Here is an 18,123-nt window from a genome sequence, read left to right as displayed (position 1 = left end):
ACTTGAATATACATTCGGAAATGTGTCAAACCACAAATCTTTTATTTGTGAAGCAGATTCATTTCAACAGGTGAAAAAAGACACAACAAGCCCGAATGCTCATTGACAAAGAACACTTTTATTTGTTCCATTTCTTTTAGATTTTTTGGTCAAACATCAGATGTGAGGTGGAGGAAAGTGCACTCGGGAGGTGATGTGCGCAGGGCAGCAGGCAGAGGGCAGCAGATGAGTGAGGGAAGAAGAGGGCTGTGGTGATTGGTGAAGAAAAGAACAATTACATGATTCACAGGAAATGTTCAACTTATTATAACAGATTTCAAACTAGTAATGTTTGTTCTTATAGCTTTTTCAATGTACAGTATGTCATCATTTGGCCCCAATCACAATACTATGAATGTCACTGGTTTATCATCATCAACAGTTTGGTCTGAAAAAATATATGTACCATATAATGCTTCTTATCTCATAAGGCCAGCATCTCTGCCATCATTTCAGGAATCTTTATGCCACCCAAACCTACGACAACCTCTCCCTGTCCTTCTTTCTTTCTCCCCCCCACCCATATCACAGGCTGTCAGCAAAGCTACATTTACCCGTTGTCTCACACACATTCACACACACACACACACACACACACACATGCTCCTACATCAGTAGTTTTACAAAAGGATTGAGCACAATCCAGCTCTCTCTCACATACACACACAGTGATTCAGTTTACAATGGCAAAAACAACATGCTGTTGAGTCAAGGCAACGTGTACGCAGTCATTGTTCTCGCGCATAAATACAAAAGGCATGGGCAGAAATTCGGACAATAAAATGCACGTAAATGTTCACACACTCGTAAAGTGCCCATATGGAAGGGAGACTCTGAGGGGTGAAGACATACAGGGTATGAATTCAAGAGTGTTGGTGTGTAGTGGAAATGAAAGAGTTGATAAGAAAGAAGAAACGTGCTCATTGACAAATGTTATCATACAGTATGTAAGGCAGGCATGGAGGGAGTATTTGACATTATGGGGCGGTTATCTGTACAGCAGCTGGCAGTGTGTGTGTGTGTGTGTGTGTGTGTGTGTGTGTGTGTGTGTGTGTGTGTGTGTGTGTGTGTGTGTGTGTGTGTGTGTGTCACTTTGTGGGATATTACAGCAAGAATTGCAAATCCAAATAATGGGCTACATCTAAACACACACCCACACACACACACAGCACATAACCCCAGAATGTATTCAAACTCTTGATGGAAATAAAAAAGGCTTCCTGTCGCAGATTATTTCCCCTACCTCTATCATTTTCTCCTTCTCCTCACACTAAAAGGCAATCCAGGTGAATTCAAATAATATTTCCATTTGATGTTCATCAGGCATATCCCAACCCAAAATTCAAAATCAAGTCATTAAACAGGGTAAAGCAAACAAATTGGTCACAACGTAGAATTAAAACGCCTAAGGTGGCTGAACTGGAAATATAAATGATAATGAAGAGTATGAGAAACAAAAGCAGCAGTGGAAACAATGCAGGCACAAAAATAAAAAGGTGTGATGGTGATAAAAGAAGAAAAAAACCACAGTCAGCTCGAATGGCCTTCAAACATAAACCCCCCCTCCTCTCTCTCTCTAGAACAATCCGCTGGCAGACCCCACCTGCCCACTTCACAAGGGGCTCGTCGTCTCTGTGTCAGCCAGTCCACTTTTGGCTCAGATGGACCCTGACACATGCTGAACCAAACACAGAGATGGGCTGGCAGGGGATCTGGTGCCATCTATTGTCAGCCACAGCAAACTGCCAACAGTGCAACGCTCAGCGAGAGGGACATTAAAGTCAAGGGTTCAGGGGATCAATTTCAGAAACGCCCGAGAGTCGGAAAAGCAGGATATGCATCAAAAATATTTCATTACGAGGTCAAAAACTGGGTCTGCTGTGGTGGGAGACATTATTGTCCTTATCCTGTTTTGCATTGATGTTAAAAAGGAAAAAAAAGTTGTGGAGCAATCGTCATATCAACAATGGAGAAAGTAAAACCCAAATAAATTATTTAAAATAGAAATTAAAAACATGTAAACAGAGTCTACTCTGATGGATGTCATGCATGTCGTCCGTGGGGCAGAGCCACTTCCGTGTCCGAGTGTCCGACTGCTCTGATTGGAGGGGTGCGAGGGTGTTCCCGGGGTGAAGAAGTGACGAGGTCCTCCTACTCCACTTTGACACCCATCTTCTCCGTGTTCAGTAGATAGAGGCTGTCGTCTATCAGGAAACTGGAGGGAGATAAAGTAAGGGTAATGTATCAGGTTATTATATTTAGGAGAAAAAATTATTAGTGTAACCATTTTTCGAAAGATTTTAAAGTTGCGATGAAATTCACGATATTAGAGGGAATTATCTTTTGTTTTAAATTGTTTACATAATCGTTGGAAAATACATAAAAACGATAATGATGTTTTTTTTTTTGGAGGATCTGTACCAAACAAGGATTTTTGGAAAAATCTGTGCAATCCTGTTTATTGGCTGGGACTTCTCTGGAGCTCCGAAATAATAAGCATCAAATTATTCTTTCACTTATTTTGCCATTACCAAATATTTTACCTAATTCAAATGTGAATATTGAACTAGTTCATATTGTGATTCCGATAAAATGTCTATTAATGTGCACCATAATTATCTTTATTTATATGGTATTTAATCCTCTCTTTCCACACTCTAAGCTAAAAGCAGCAATATATTTGAATTTCAAAACTTCAATATAGTCTTTTTCTCTCTTCCTACAGTTCTTATATTCTGTAAAGCTGTGACACAAAGGTGAGTGGACAAACCTGTAGAAGAGGAAGTGCACTGGTACGGTGCTGAGGTGCCACACAGCGTGAGCGTCCAGGATCCAGAGCATCGGGGGGAAGTCGAGCAGCTCCAGCAGAGCCAGGCCGTGGAGCAGCACCACCACCAGGCCGCACTTCCACCAGTAGGGAAGGGTCCGCCGGTTCTGCCAGCACCAACACAGCCACCACAGCAGGTTCACCATGCCTTTAAGACCAAACAACAGTACACAAGCACAGAGAAAGATAAGAAAGACAAGGAGAAAAATGTCATGACCAAGGAATAATATTCTGCAAGCATCTCAAACTTCAGACTGATTATGACCAAACCAAATACAAGCTTTAATAGGATTTTTTTTGCATTCACTGTACCGATGGATGTGTTAGCCGCCATGTTGTAGCCGTAGTCGAAACTAACAAAGGTCAAGTAGGACACATGAGAGGTAAAGGCCAAGATGAGCAGGACCCCCACCATGCTGGAAACCCCCGGTCGCTTCAGACCCAACGTTCTGACAGAGTAAAGAGAAATCATGAGTTATAGATACATTATACATTCACCAAAATATTTCCTTGTCTTGCAACTTATTGATATCATCAGTGACAAAATTGAGATTAGTATTCACTCGTTATTATAAATCTAAAAGCCTAAGACTAGTTTTCCTGCCACAATATTTCCATCTGCATTACAGGAGAAAAAAAATGATTTATAATAATAATAATAATAATGATAATACATGTTATTTATATAGAGCTTTTCCTGGTGCTCGAACGGTTTTACAAGCAAGTAAAGAAGAACAAATGCATGGCTTACCTGACACAGCATAGGTAGATGGAGTAAAGAATGACGGCTGTGGCACAGAAGTAGTCCATTTTCTGGAAGAGATCATCACATAGAGACAAAAAACATGTTTACTGACAACAAAAACCAACATCTTGACTTGTTTGTTACTGAAAATATGTGGCACGCATTGTGAGGGCTGTTTAGTAACGGCATTAAGATGTAACAGACTAGCTAAGCTCATTAGCAAGGCTGGAATGGGAGACTCTTTATTCAACATCAGTCAGGTAGAGAACATCAAATCACATACTCTCTGCTAAGAGGTTGGCCATAAAAACCTGATGATCCAATTATTATTAATAATCATTACCTCAGTGAGATAGGTGTCCCGGGTGTGAAAAACTGTGGACCAGAACCAGGCATTAAGAGAAACCTAGAGAAACACACAGGCTCTTGTTAATATGCATATGAGTGTTAAAACATAGAGATATCAGTGTATTTATTATGATAATGTCTTTTTCATTTTGTCCATCCCACCAGAGAGAAGGCGTTGATGGTGTGGTACATGGGGCTCTGGCGTGGCACCGTGCTCCGATAGCGCAGCAGCATGAGGAGGCAGGCCAGGCCGTTCAGCAGGGAGGCCAGAGCGGAGGCTGGGTCCTCGAAACACAGGAAGCGCACAAACGGCCACTATGAGGAACAAAATACATCACTTATATCTCCACATATCAGTCAAATAGGTGAAACTAAACCAACACCGGAGCACTTTGAGTGTTTTTTAACTACAGATCAGTGTGATGCATTGAACACAAACCTTGCCATGGAACTGAGGGACACTGTACCCCTCGGCCTGGTAGAGACCCACCGTGGTCCACATGCACTGATAGCGACAGTCATCGCGACATGTCCAACCTGGAACAAAACAAAACCCAAACGAGTCAATTCAACAGGTCTGAACATGCAACAGTAAAATACATCTGGGAAAAAAATGTTTACAATTGTTTGGTACCACTTTACAATAAGACTACCCTTACAAAGGGTTTACGAATAGTTTGTAATTCATTTATTAATTAGGTTGTGAACACTTTATAAATCCTTAATAAGCTTTTATAAAACATGGGATAAACAGGGCAACTGTTGCTTGCCAAATAGTGAGCCCACATTTATCTGTACTGCTAAGTCTTATGGCTACTTACTTGGCCAATATAAGGCTTAGTCATCTTGCCAAATAGTGCGCCTGTGTATGAAAACTATGTTAGAACTGGTTTATAAATGGTTCTTAATGATTAATAAAGTGTTTATAACCTAATTCATAACCTAATTATAAACCCTTTATGAATCATTTATAAGGGTAGTCTTATTGTAAACTGGTACCAATTGTTTTAAATCAAAATATAGAGCTAGAACCACACATTTAATTAAGTTTTTTAAAGCTTAAATTCAAAACATTATCCAGTTGACTTTTCCAATATCAGAATTGGTATTGTTTCTTTGTTTTATTTCATATCATATATATTTAAAAAGCATAGGCTACACATACAAGACTGTTTTTGGTCAAACAAAATATGAAATTTAAAGATGTCGTCCTTTGGGCCCTGGTAAATTATTAAATTTGCTTTTTTAAAACAATTGTCTTCGCGGGTACAAGCGGCCGAGATGGGTTTTCTCCGCAAGGTGGCTGGCGTCAAGTCAAATGGTTACCGGAAGATTAAATAATTGGTCCCATTTATTTGGGAAATGGAGGCACTAATTTTCGTTTTCTCTTATCTGATTGTATTACTGTATCGATTACTTATTTTCTTCAAAAATGTAATGTCTTGTTTACATTCTCACACAAACACACTATACAATTGTTAATGATGGGCCATGGGTGGAGACACAATAGGCCTTTTGTGACTAACACCTTACTTTTCCAGAATAACTGGCTCTCCACTTTCAAAGCTGTTCCGGTTAATGAACCAGTATCACATGTTCCATCAGAGGTGAGAAAGTCACGTTGCAGCCATGAGCCGTGACACAAAGTAGCTTAAGATACATGGATGATCAACACATACTGTTAAATAACATAAAGGATATATTTATATATTACCTCTAAGTGTGCACTGATAATTGCAGAGACTGCTAGCAAGTTAGCTAACCCACCTAACAACAATAACAACATCTCACCTGTCAGTGCCATGTACTGCGGCTGGCTGGACTGGAAGCTCCGCAGCCGATCTCCGGTGCAGTTGCTCCCGACGCATTGCTTCACACAGTCCCGGTAAACTGGCTCCTTGTCGCCTTGGGATGCCTGCACGGTGGTTATATACAGCAGCAGGAGGACGGCGGTGGCCACAGCGGGGAACCGGACAGATGTGCAGCGGGCTAACATTACCGCTGAGGCCATGTTGGGGAGTCTGGGTCGGTCAGGACTCACAAAGGCACGGCGGGACGGGAGCTTCCACAGCCGACGTACAGCATTACCAGAGTCATTCCTGGAGAGAGGTGACACCGAGCCGGGCCATAAGTGTGTTACAGTGACAGTACAGTGTCTCCACTATTCGCATGGACTCTCATCAGGGGCCAGGAGGCAAGTTTCACACTCGCACACCATATCCGGTCAACGTTTTTCAAAATAAAACACTCGCTGATGAACGTTTGTAGAATATTTTGTTTTCAGTGATAAAATAAAATACACATTTTTAGATACATTCACATCTACGTTATGTGAAAAACTGCCACTTGGCTAAGATTGAAATGATAATTAACTGTTAGTCTTCTAATTTGTTTAATTCAGACAGGTATTGTAAAGCGACATAATGAAAGCTTTTGTTCTGAAGGAAGAAAGTTTTGTTGCAGTCTTTTTACTTCCTGTTTTGAGAAGGTCACGTGATTTCTTGATGTAAATATATATATCGATATAATAAAATATAATATATTTTTGTTTGTTTATTAGACAATTGTTTTTTAATCTAGATAACAATAACAATAATTAAACAATATTAATTGTAATAATAATAATAATAATAATAATAATAATAATAATAATAATAATAATAAGAACTGTGTTTTGAGTATGTTTTGAAGTATTCTCGTGTCTTACTCATACGAACAAAGTTACAATTAGCTAATTATTTATAGAAAAACACAACCCAAGCACCCTTGGTTGGAAAAAGTAGCACATTTATATTAATTCAGTCGTGCACTAAATTGCATAGGTTATGATCCAGCAGTGTCTTCTTCCCTTTATATATACAGTTTATGGTTCTTCATCATAGTGGAAATAAGACCTGGTACTCTTAACGTTTTGAAATAGACATATTACATACACAGACATATCACAATGATATACAAATATTGAAAACCAGAAAAAAAACAATATGTCCATACAAATCATAAAATGCAGTTTCATTACAAATACAACTAGTTTTAAAGGCCTTGTGATGTACTTCTTTATTAAGACCTGAGTATATTACAGCATGAAATCTAAAAGGATTACCACTGCAACAGCTTAAAAGAAAAACAGATATCATCTTGTCAAAATCTATGGCACTTCATTAATATCCTGCTGCCACAACAATTAACATCGGCACAGTGATTTCACATAAAACCATGAACATTTGCATACAGAAAATGAAAAAACATCAACTATAACCACATTTTACAACTAAGAAAGTAAACCAAACAGAAAGTAATACAACATTAATATAATTACATAAGAGCCGTTCTAATCTGAGGATCTCAGCGGGCAGGAAGCGACAAAGGGCTGTAAGTAGTCCGATAAACAGCTCGGAGCAATGCCTTTAAGGGCTTTCTATAAGTAATCAATTACATTTAAAAATCGGATGGTTATGATGATTTTTGAAATGCTCCAAAGAGGATGGAAGCATGATTAAATCAACCCGGATTAAACCCCTGATTTTACATTTTACATTCATTTATGCTGCCAACATTTTAGCCAATCCAGTTTTCCCAGATTGTTTAAATGCAAAATGAGGGACACTGAATTTCCTAAATTAGTGATGCCCATCATTGGAATCATCATAAGACATTGAATGGTTTGGTCATCAAAGTGCAGAAACTTTGAGAAAAGACAAACAATTATTGGAGGAAAATAGGAAGTAAAGGTAACTACAAGGTTGTTGATGATGATCTGCAGAGCCTTCTTCTTCTGGGGGTGGACTTCTCCTCCTCCAGGGTTAGATCTCTTCAGGGTCCAGAGGATGGAGAAGTCACAAAATCCAATTACAGGCAGAGTCAGAGAAAAAATCAAGATCATGGTGGGGTCAGTCAAAATCGCACTCTCTATGGTAGTAACATAATATCCATACATTAGTGTGACAGCCCAAACACCAACAGCCACCAAGACCCTCGAAGTCAAACTCTTTCTCACTCGATACGTAACAGGATGAACTACTGCCATGTAGCAGTCCAGACAGATGCAGGTAATAAAGAAAGGCCTCCCACACAAGTTGAATGATAACGTGGTGTAAAAAAATGTTGCATACACAGGGTTAATTTTGGTTAATATGGCACCCAACTTTGGCAGTAGAACGGTCAAATAAAGCGCATCCATGATGGGGAGATTTGACATGAAGACATCATTGGAAGTGAACGGGGTTCCCTTTCTTCTTTTCTGAAAAAGGTCCAAAACGACGGCCACAGCTCCAGGAAATCCCAAAACAAAGGAAACAACAGTGGCAAAAACCCAGAATATATGACCCTCCTGTTGGTCTTCACACATTATTATCCTCCGCTGTTGCATTAGTGTCATTAATTAACCAAGACATTTAGATTGCTTCTAAAGAAAATAACCAATATGTTCTATTACTCTCCTGTTTATCAATTAAAAGCAGCAGCAACTGAACAATATAAACCGAACTCTCGCTATAATTAAAAAGACAATATGACCAGCTGTGTTTCAGAGGGCATCCTTATTTGTAATGTATGTGCGACAGTGGATGTTTTAGTTGAAAAGGCACACCATTATCATCCGTCACACCTGTCAATGGACCACAATTTTCCACAGAGATTTGAATGAGTTTTACTGTAAAATCAGGAAAGGGAAAACATTCATTTTAAATAACATCTGTTCAAAAAGTGAACGAAGTAGAACCAGTGTCAGATATGTCTTACATGTTTTTAGACACACTGGTGGGCCAAAAGCCCACATGAAGAACTTTAAAAAAAACAAAGAACATTTAAGAGAAACTCAAATTCAGGACATATTGAACGATTGTGACTCATAGTCTGAAGCCACGCTATAGGTCTAAGTGCTAACGTTGGCATGCTAACATGCTCTGATGTTTATTAGGGGCTCTATGACAGCTAAAGGTTACAAACTAAATAAGGTGCCTTGCTAAAGTTCACCTTAAAAGGAGTGGTTGAATCTGCAGAATTTAATATAGCAACCCTCAATTTACGGGACGGCTTTGGAAAAAACTACCGCTTCATAAACTGCCTAGCCGCTGCCTACTTAATTGGCATTTATTGCTGCCTGCAAACATGAGGGAGGCGTCATCTATGGAGTTATAGAAATGCTAAAAAAAAACATCTGTGAAAACAAATAAGAACATACATGTGGAAATATAAAAGATGAATAAATAAAGAAATAATGAAGTAAATAATGAAGTATTAAGGGAAATAAGGAATTCATTGCCATTTTAAAGATACAACAGAATACAATTCTGTTATGTCTTTTATTTATTAATTACATTATTTCAGTTTATTATCCTTTATATAATTTTTTATATTATTTTATTCATATGTATTTTACTCTTTTTTCTCATACATTTTTTATTGAAATAATATCCATTATTTATTTGTATCCTTTTTTTTCCTTATTCTTTACTTTATTGCTTTTGTTTTTTCCCTACAACTCTTTGCTTTATTGCGTTTCATTATGATATGTTTGAGCTATCTCACTTAAGGATCATTTAAGTTTTGACCAATCCATAATTGGGAAATCCTTTTAAAAGTTCCCCATCCAAACCTTTATAATGTTTACCACCGTGTGCATGTCACAGTCAGTGCTCTACGGTCAACCAGAAGTGCCATCCCCCCTCGCCCCACTTAAACCAACAGACACAGCGTCGTACAAAAGATGTTGTTTTTATTTTTACTTCTTTATTTGTTACAGACACAATTGCGACAACAGGAGAGAAACTGCAGTGAGAGGAAAGAAGAAGAGTCAAATACAAAGACATTTTATGTTTGTTCATTTCTTTTCCTGCCTCCCGCTCACCAGCCTTTCACCATCTCTGTCTCTATTTACAAGACATGCTTTACCATTTTTCACTGCAACTTTTCCTTTCATACCCGTGTTTAAGAGAGGGAGAGACCCGATTAAAAAGAGGAGGGGAGGCAAACTATTATAGTAAAGTGCTCCTACTCTTTTACTGTGCACCCCTCTCTATTGCAAACACAAGGACGAATCCACGAAACACTCTGTTTCAGGTTGAGACTAGCAGACTTTCCCTTTCCTTGTTTCAAGTAGTTGACATGCACCATAGCACTCAAGAGACACTTTCGATTGACCGCTTTATACACTGGACTGCATATGAATACACTCTGCATGTAGGTATGATGCATGCACTGCTTGCCCCAACGCAGAAAGACAGAGCGAGTGATGGGGGAAAAGAAGGAGGAAGAAAGGCAGGGACAGAGATAGAGAGAAAGGTTTCAGTGTCACAAGATTATTTTTATTGGAAATAATCCCATGTCCTCCTGTTTACTCACACACAAACAACTCCACTGCCATCATTCCTCTCACTTAGTATGTTGTTAAAGGAAACAAGTCTTTTCGTAGTGAGCTGGCAAGCGGAAAGAGATGGCCAGGGGAGAGGAAGTGTGCAAGGAAGCCACGTCGTCGGTGAGGAGGGGATTGAGTATGTTGGTAGGTCAGATATGGGTTTGAACGGAGGTAGAGATGTTGGAATAGGTGGAATTTACTCTTCCTTTTCCTCTCCGTGGGTGATGACGTAGCAGATGCTCTTGTAGTCTACATTGCCAGCCACATCAGGGGGGAAAGCGGCCCACAGGTTGGTCATCTGCAGGAAAGGAAAGGAAAGACATTTTTTAAAACCCTAGACAACAACAGACAGTGAGTATGAGCAAAGACAAAGACGGATCAGCTGACCTCCTCTCCGGTGAATCTGTCGCACTGGGTGGTCAGAAGCTCCTCAAGGCTGGAAAGGGAAAGTAGAGAAAATTGAATATAAGATTTCTTGATTATACCAACACGAGCTGCTGCGATAGACACTGATTTAAAAGTAAAAGCCCTTACAATTCCTTTTTGATGGAGCCAGTGGCCTCGGGGTCCAGGACCTTGAAGGCAGATACGATAACGTCCTCGGGGTCAGCACCTAATAGCAAAAGAAGCCGATAAGTTATAAAACATAAGAGCAATCCCTAAATAGACAACGATTTGAAGCATGTGGGGGAAGAAATGTAGAAAGCAAAGTGTTGGGCCTTTGTGTCAACGCACCCTTCAGCTTCTCGCCGAACATGGTCAGGAAGACGGTGAAGTTGATGGGGCCGCTGGCCTCCTTCACCATGGCCTCGAGCTCCTCATTCTTCACATTCAGCTGGCCCATGGTGGCGAGCACGTCCCTGAGATCGTCCTTGCTGATGATGCCATCCCTGTTCTGGTCAATGATTGTGAAAGCCTGCCGGGAGAGTAGAGGTCAGTCACTGGGCGTAAATACAAATGTAAGTGATTCATTGCGGCTTGCCAAAACGCTCCTCACATTTCTCACAAGTAGCCGTCATAAGACTTGCTTATGATAATTATTTGCGTGAGATAGCCTGCCAAAACAAACGTGTAAATGTGGAGTTGTTCTCCACCTCTTGTCCCCCGCTTAGCTGGGCGTAGCACCCAGTGAAACCAAAGATGGCATTGCAAACCTTTTGGGACTTGGCAGCTGGTCGGCCACTTGTCTTTCTAAGGTGTTAAAATGGTCTCGGAATGGCAGACGAGCCCGTTGCGACATTTAAGGAGAAGGTATTGATTACAGCTGTCGTCCCCCCCCCCCCCGTCCCCCCCTTCTCTATTTTTCCCTTGTGACCAAATGTGATGACCCTGTACCCAATGTTATTTCAGCTACTGTCTCCATTGTATTCTTGGTAACAGTAGCTAGACTGACATGACCAAAACTTGTCTTACCTTCTACAGACGAACATCCCAGATAATATTATTGTGCTATAGTAACAGCAACACAAATGTCTTAATGGTGCCACATTTTTGAATATTGAGGTAAACTTTCTTAAGGTTTAAAAAAAACCTATTGTTCCTTTTTTATTTATACGCAGAGCCTGCTAAATGTTACGACCTCAAATTCTGTCTTGTTCTTTCTACCATGAGCCCCTCCTTCCTGCTCTGATCAACATGACTGTCCACCAGCTGTTGGGCAGCATTCCAGTGGGGTCACTGAGCGTGTGTTTCTCAGTCTCCGAGCAGGATTTCTGAGCTACTCCAATGGAGAGATAGCTGCTGTCATTGTAAAAAAAGAAACCTGTGATTTACTGTCCTTCCTGGTAACTCTTGCTTTCCTACAACCAGCTGATCCAGCCTATAGCTTCCTCACGTTACCACCGAGGTCAGCTGATATACATGATGTCATTGCAGAGTACAACATGTCCCTTTTCTCACATGGCTGAGAGAGAACCTCAACTTTTACTAGAAATCTTTAAAGTATGTGAGATGTGATGAAGAAAATCTTACCTCCTTGTACTCCTGGATCTGGCTCTGCTCAAACATGGAGAACACATTGGAGGATCCACCCTCTCCCTGCTGCTGCCTCCTCTTAGCCTTCTTGGGTGCCTGGGAGATAAAAGGTAAAAACACTTTAGACATATGAACATCAACCCAACAGTAATCTTAGCAAAACAATTAAAAGGCTGCCAATGATGCCCTGATTCAAATTGTTTGTTTCAGTAACTTTTACATCCCACTTGGGGCTAAGAGCAACGGAAGAATGCTAAAAATAAAAGTCAAAATCACTGTATCTGGTATATCATATTTGCATCACAAAGTGTGAAGAAAGTTAGTTTCCTATAAAGGAAATCTATCAATATTGAATCTATCACCCAATTAGGGTTCAAGGAAAAAATAATGCCTTAATTGACTATTATAATAAGCCAATGCTCCTAAAAAAACATTTATTTTAGTATTTCTTCATGGTTAAGGTTTGAGATGTTAAATAAAGACTTGAGATAAAAGTTAAGACTGGGTCCAAATCCAAAGTTTGGGATGCTCAGCTCAAGAGACTGCTTCATGGGCTGTTGGTAATCCAGATCGCAAATATATCAGTGATGCTTTCATCTCATCATCCTAGATGTCCTAGAGACTGCTCTTCCAAAGAACATGGCCACACTCACCATCTCTCAAGTTTTTAGGGGTTGTTGGTGGTCAAGAAGAGAAGCCTACGGAAAGCCTGTGTGACTGACATGTAAGCATCCCACCCTATGATCCTTATATACTAGCCCAATGGGGGCTAACTTTAGCCACACCATCAGGTTTGGCAGGAAAACAGAGCTGAGGGAAAGTAAGAGAAAGAGGGAGGAGCAAAGAGGTGGCGGGACGGGTCGGTTTACCGATGTTTCAAAATAGGTCCCAGGAGTCTTGGAATGAGGTGAATTCAATGCCAACACACAGGAGTGACTTTGGTGTCATCTGTGGACTAATATGGCTAAACTGACTGACAGGAAATGCTGACTCTCAACCCATCTACCCTAGGATTTCTCCTCTTCTTTTTCCTGAGAGTCTTTGTTGTGGCTATTTTTGTTTCTTTTATAACCAGATCAAACCCCGGTGTCTGTTGCTTTAATCCCTCGATATACATACACACACGTACACATGTACAGTACACACACACACACACACACACACACACACACACACACACACACACACACACACACACACACACACACACACACACACACACACACACACACACACACACACACACACACACACACACACACACACACACACACACTCACACTCACACACTCCAACAGATAGGATTAACAGTAATTAACAACCTCAAGCTGCTCTAGGTGCCAACATGTACTCGTGGGGTGGCATATCCTTAAGTCATCACCTGCTAAAGGATAGGTTTACTGTGAGGTTTGATCTTACTACCAGATCAGTAGTGGCCAGCCATGTTTATGTCATGAAACTTGAAAACAGTTGGCTGATGAGCTTTGGTCCGGCTCCAGCAGTGACACGCGACTACCAGCTCTCTAGTCTCTGACCTTGCATCAATGAGAAATATAAACAGTCCTGCAAAACCAACTCATTTGGCACGAAATACTTCAGGGAAATACTGTCTGTATAACTTTCATGTACTATTTGTTTTGGAATAGCTTCTAAAGATGGCATGCAGGTTCATGCACTGGTACAAAAAGCCCAACACAGTCAGAAGAAACAAAATAAAGTTCACATTTTGGCAGAAAACACTCATCCGGTTTCATCGCACATGCCAGAGAAGCATGTTCTAGTATTTAATATCTTTGGAGGACCTGTTCATTTCTGTTTCTGTGACAATAAATCATATCTGTGATGAGAAACGCCAAATGAAGATTGAACTAAATAAGAAGCTTTCCCACCCTGGCTGCACTAATTTGGGTTGGTTCCCAGTATAGTTGCTTCAGAACAGGAGGACGGTGGCCCACCCACTGAACTCCATATATGAGCTCCGTGGCCTGCCATAAATCAGGTCAATGTACAGCTACGGTATGTATTGGGAACTAGCACCAGCATGAGGCGATACTCTATACGTTGGTATAAGGGACCAATGTGCCTCTTCCTTTTGATCCGGTGTTGATATCTGAACAATTAACTATTTAAAATCAGAAGAAAGAGAAGCAGAAGTTGAATCCTTCATGGAAAAAAGGTTGCATGCAGCCCCTTCAAGTATGGGCTTGAAGGTGACAGAGGGAGAAAGAGACCAAGCTCTGTGAAAGACCATAAAACAAGGCAGCTGTAGAGACTGAAATAGCGCTGACTCCCCCCGCCATTCTTTTTCTCAGCCATTTGGACTCTTCTAAACCTCTTTGACAGACTTCGCCCTTCTTGGCCAGCTTTGCATCCCTACAACAGTCGGCCCTTTTTATACCCACACGGTCACCGGGCTGAAGTCAAAGTAAAAGTGGATTGGAACTTTAAGTCGCTGGTATATAGACATAGGGGATTTTAAGGTGATCAATGACATGTGATTGCTTCATAACAGAGCTTGGTGTCAAACCTCAATTTGGTATTAAACACTTGTGTCTGTCAAGCAAAAAGCTGTCATCAGTTGGGTCGTTATGCTGTCAGAATCAGAAATCCTTTATTTCTCCCGCAACTTATGTCTAAAAATCATAATGTTGCTTATTTGTGATTTGTTGTGTGTCGTTTGATCATTATGGCATCGGTAAAGAGACTCAGTTCTGAGTAATATCAAAACATGTTATACCCTGATGATTGACGTGATGTGTGAATGTCTTGTCTTGTTTTGTCTGTCCTGATTCTAAATATAGTTTAAAGGCCATAGACATTTTTTGATTCTGATTGGCTGGCAGGTATAGATTCATTTCTGGTAACAGGACACGAATGATGCAGGCCTTTGTTGCCGTTCTAAATCAAGGCGCCGGTATTAACTTATTTAAATTGTTGTTTTAAATGTTCTAGTATCATATAACATTAAACTTGTCTGGTATTGTTCTTCATTCAACGACTTATAAGGAAGGACTTTAGATTACATATATAGATCAATTAGATAGAGGCCACATTTTCAGTATGTGTTAAAACCAAAACAACACCACAGAACAGTATAGCATGAGATCATTTATTGACTCTATGATGTAAGTAAAAAAAGAAGCCCTTAAACAACAAATATATAAAAATATATCTAAACAAAAATTGCTGCAGCTCTAAAACCTATTTACATAAAACCTCTGCAATGTAAACACACATTAAAATCGAATGTTAAGGTTTACACTCTGTATGCACTTCACACTTATCCAAAATCAATTAAGTTTTCAACCCCAGCTGCTTCTTCACCTCGTCCCCTTTTTGACCAATCAGCAATCAGTTCTTTCACCTCTTTTCCAAAATCCTCATGTAATTGGATAAATTCGTCCTTGGTGCCTAAACAGACCCCTAACCACTCCCCTACCGCTGCAGCAGGAGTGTTCACAGGAACCACGTTCGCACTCCTCTTAGGCCACAGTTTTGGAGATCTTTTATTGGCTGATCTGGAGGAAAGGGTCGGAGCTTGGAGCATCTGATTGGAGCTCAGACCGGCTCCCGCTGCTACACCTGCGGCTGGAAACGAAGGTACCGCTGAAGACTGTGCGCCCTGAAAGGCTTCTGCAGTGTTGAAATTTGGCATGGTGAGAGGGTTGGTTGGTTCATCGGGGAACTCCACTAATGCATCTGAGAAAAGAGCAAAGACAAACAAATAAATACACAAACAACACATTAGCTGCTTACTCTACACTGTGCTATTTTTGTAGAGGAGTTTTGTTTGTTTATTGTGGTATCTTGTATTTTAGAGGAAAAATTTTTCTGGCAAGGCTGCAAAATCAAAAGACCGGCCTTACTGTTCGGCTTACCAAGAATTTACATGAACAATTTATGGAATGTTTTTGTTAGAGCACATACCTTGTGTTACAAGAGCAAAGTCCTCCATGTGAGCTTTTCTGTACCAAACTGTAAACTGTAAATAATAACTAAAACTAACTAAATTAATAAAAAAAGATAATAGTGGAACTCAAATTTCTGTAACTGCTTTAATTGTTTTAATATAAGGTGCACTATTTTCATTGAGGTAATCCGAAAGTACTCAAGTTTGTTTACTTTTTTTCAGCAGTGGAATAAATTACTCATGTTAAAAGATCAACATGTAATCTATAATAAGTAACTCTGCCTCTCACCTCTGTACTTCTTCTCCAGGTCCATCACCAGCAGGGTCAGGTAGTTGTGGTTGGCCGACAGCAGGGCTTTGATCCAGCTCTCCTGACTCGCCTGGTCCTCTGCAGCAAACTTGTACGTCCGCAGGCCCGGATCGCTCCACACCAGCGAGAAGGCAAACTGTTCCTCAGACTCGCACAGCTGGACAGTGCAGCCCTCCAGAACAATCACGCCTGTCAGGTCCCGGTCCGCCGGCCGGTCCTTGTAGAAGAGGAGGTTCCCCTTCAGCACACACCAGCGCTTGTGATAGGAAGTCTTTATTTCGCCCTGTGAGACAATTGTGACATCTGCAGCTTACTGGCTCGTTTACAAATAGCTGACTTACTCAATTTCTTACATAACAGTGTGAGGAAATAAGAAGCCAACAGGGAAGTTAAAAGTTACAGATTGTTTTATGAAATCCCCCCCAAAAAGTCAAGTAGATTTATCTTGTTTACATGTGCCCAGAAATGAGAAATATGGCATTGTTTTGAAAGCTGTATTGATTAAAAGCATTCAAAAATAAATTCAAGCGCTTTATGTGATTTCATTGTTCTTTTAACATTTTTAAAGTTTAGCAATGTATGTTGTCCCCTGTGTAAAGCATTTTACCAGAAAGGTGCCTACAAATAAAGTTACGAAGCTAATGTTTCAAAGTGTTTATTGATGGGTGTGTTTTTTTTTTAAAACCTTATTGAACTTTAGTTAATGATTTAAAAAAGGCACACAAAAAAGTGGGTATTTGTTAAAATACTAAAGTGTCATACCTTCTTGGAGAGATACCCTTCTTTATCCACTGGTGAGGTGCAAGATTCAAAATAGCTGATCACTTTTTCATCAAACTTCATTTCAACATCACAGGCTGCTTTGACCTGAACCTGAAAAAGGACAAAACTGCAATAAGCCTACTTCCTCATTTATATGTTTCTGTAAATAGATAACTAATATTAACCAGCTTTATGTAAAACAGAAAGCTTCCGACCGTAGGGAAAAATTAACTCATTCTCCGTGTAATGCAATAATGTTATACTTTTGAAAAACAGGCAATAAAACGTTAAATATATAGTGTATTCATTTGGACACATGCCAAAGGGACCGCCATTAATAACTCGCAAACTGTTTTTAAGGCGGTAGCGTCTTTTACACGATAACACTAACAACTGACTCATGAATTCCGGTATCATTTCGTCATTTTGGTTAGCTTTAACTTGAGAGAAAGTGCGGTACCACATTGATTTTCACTTCCACATGGGTTTTGTTTACTCACCTTTCTCCAAAGTGTGCAACACTGGCTGCTTCAGTTTCCTCCTGGCTGTGTGTCAAATCAATCACTTCCTGGTAGGTGAGGTGAGGCAGCTCCACGTCAACAGCAGAGCACTGCCTGTTCAAGAGGCTAGTCAACAATACGCTCACTTATTTCACGTAAGAATCAACAAAATTAGTAGCCTATATGATTTGGAGGCTATAACTTTCAAATCTAAGCACTTGGTTCATCAATAGGCAAATTACCATGCCCATAGATATTGTTGCCATGGTGATTTTCATTAGAGAATAAAGTATATTAGTTACTTTAACAACCATTTATAAAGGTAAGTCTGCATCACCGGTCAGAAAGTGTGG

At 40.1% G+C, this 18,123-nt stretch overlaps 3 protein-coding genes across 3 annotated transcripts; all 3 read right to left on the bottom strand.

Annotated features, from left to right (window-relative positions):
* Nucleotides 1-96: 96 nt before the first annotated feature.
* On the bottom strand, nucleotides 97-6,198 carry pgap3 (post-GPI attachment to proteins phospholipase 3). Its single transcript, XM_079658832.1, has 8 exons — nucleotides 5,751-6,198; nucleotides 4,399-4,496; nucleotides 4,122-4,274; nucleotides 3,955-4,017; nucleotides 3,618-3,679; nucleotides 3,179-3,315; nucleotides 2,810-3,014; nucleotides 97-2,254 (listed from the first exon to the last, which is right to left on the bottom strand). Exons 1-8 carry the CDS (start codon nucleotides 5,968-5,970, stop codon nucleotides 2,191-2,193), a joined length of 1,002 nt encoding a protein of 333 aa, XP_079514958.1. The 5' UTR covers nucleotides 5,971-6,198; the 3' UTR covers nucleotides 97-2,190.
* Nucleotides 6,199-9,658: 3,460 nt separating this feature from the next.
* mylpfb (myosin light chain, phosphorylatable, fast skeletal muscle b) lies at nucleotides 9,659-13,095 on the bottom strand. Its single transcript, XM_079658040.1, has 6 exons — nucleotides 12,942-13,095; nucleotides 12,286-12,384; nucleotides 11,050-11,230; nucleotides 10,849-10,927; nucleotides 10,702-10,750; nucleotides 9,659-10,612 (listed from the first exon to the last, which is right to left on the bottom strand). Exons 1-6 carry the CDS (start codon nucleotides 12,942-12,944, stop codon nucleotides 10,511-10,513), a joined length of 513 nt encoding a protein of 170 aa, XP_079514166.1. The 5' UTR covers nucleotides 12,945-13,095; the 3' UTR covers nucleotides 9,659-10,510.
* A 2,288-nt stretch (nucleotides 13,096-15,383) lies between these two features.
* On the bottom strand, nucleotides 15,384-17,923 carry LOC307025507 (sesquipedalian-1-like). Its single transcript, XM_079660234.1, has 4 exons — nucleotides 17,771-17,923; nucleotides 17,271-17,381; nucleotides 16,488-16,791; nucleotides 15,384-15,987 (listed from the first exon to the last, which is right to left on the bottom strand). Exons 2-4 carry the CDS (start codon nucleotides 17,349-17,351, stop codon nucleotides 15,569-15,571), a joined length of 804 nt encoding a protein of 267 aa, XP_079516360.1. The 5' UTR covers nucleotides 17,352-17,381; nucleotides 17,771-17,923; the 3' UTR covers nucleotides 15,384-15,568.
* Nucleotides 17,924-18,123: the final 200 nt, after the last annotated feature.

Source organism: Notothenia rossii (assembly GCF_949606895.1).
Source record: "Notothenia rossii genome assembly, chromosome: 11".
NCBI classification, from domain to species: Eukaryota; Metazoa; Chordata; class Actinopteri; order Perciformes; family Nototheniidae; genus Notothenia; species Notothenia rossii.
This window is presented reverse-complemented; position numbering and strand designations above follow the sequence as displayed.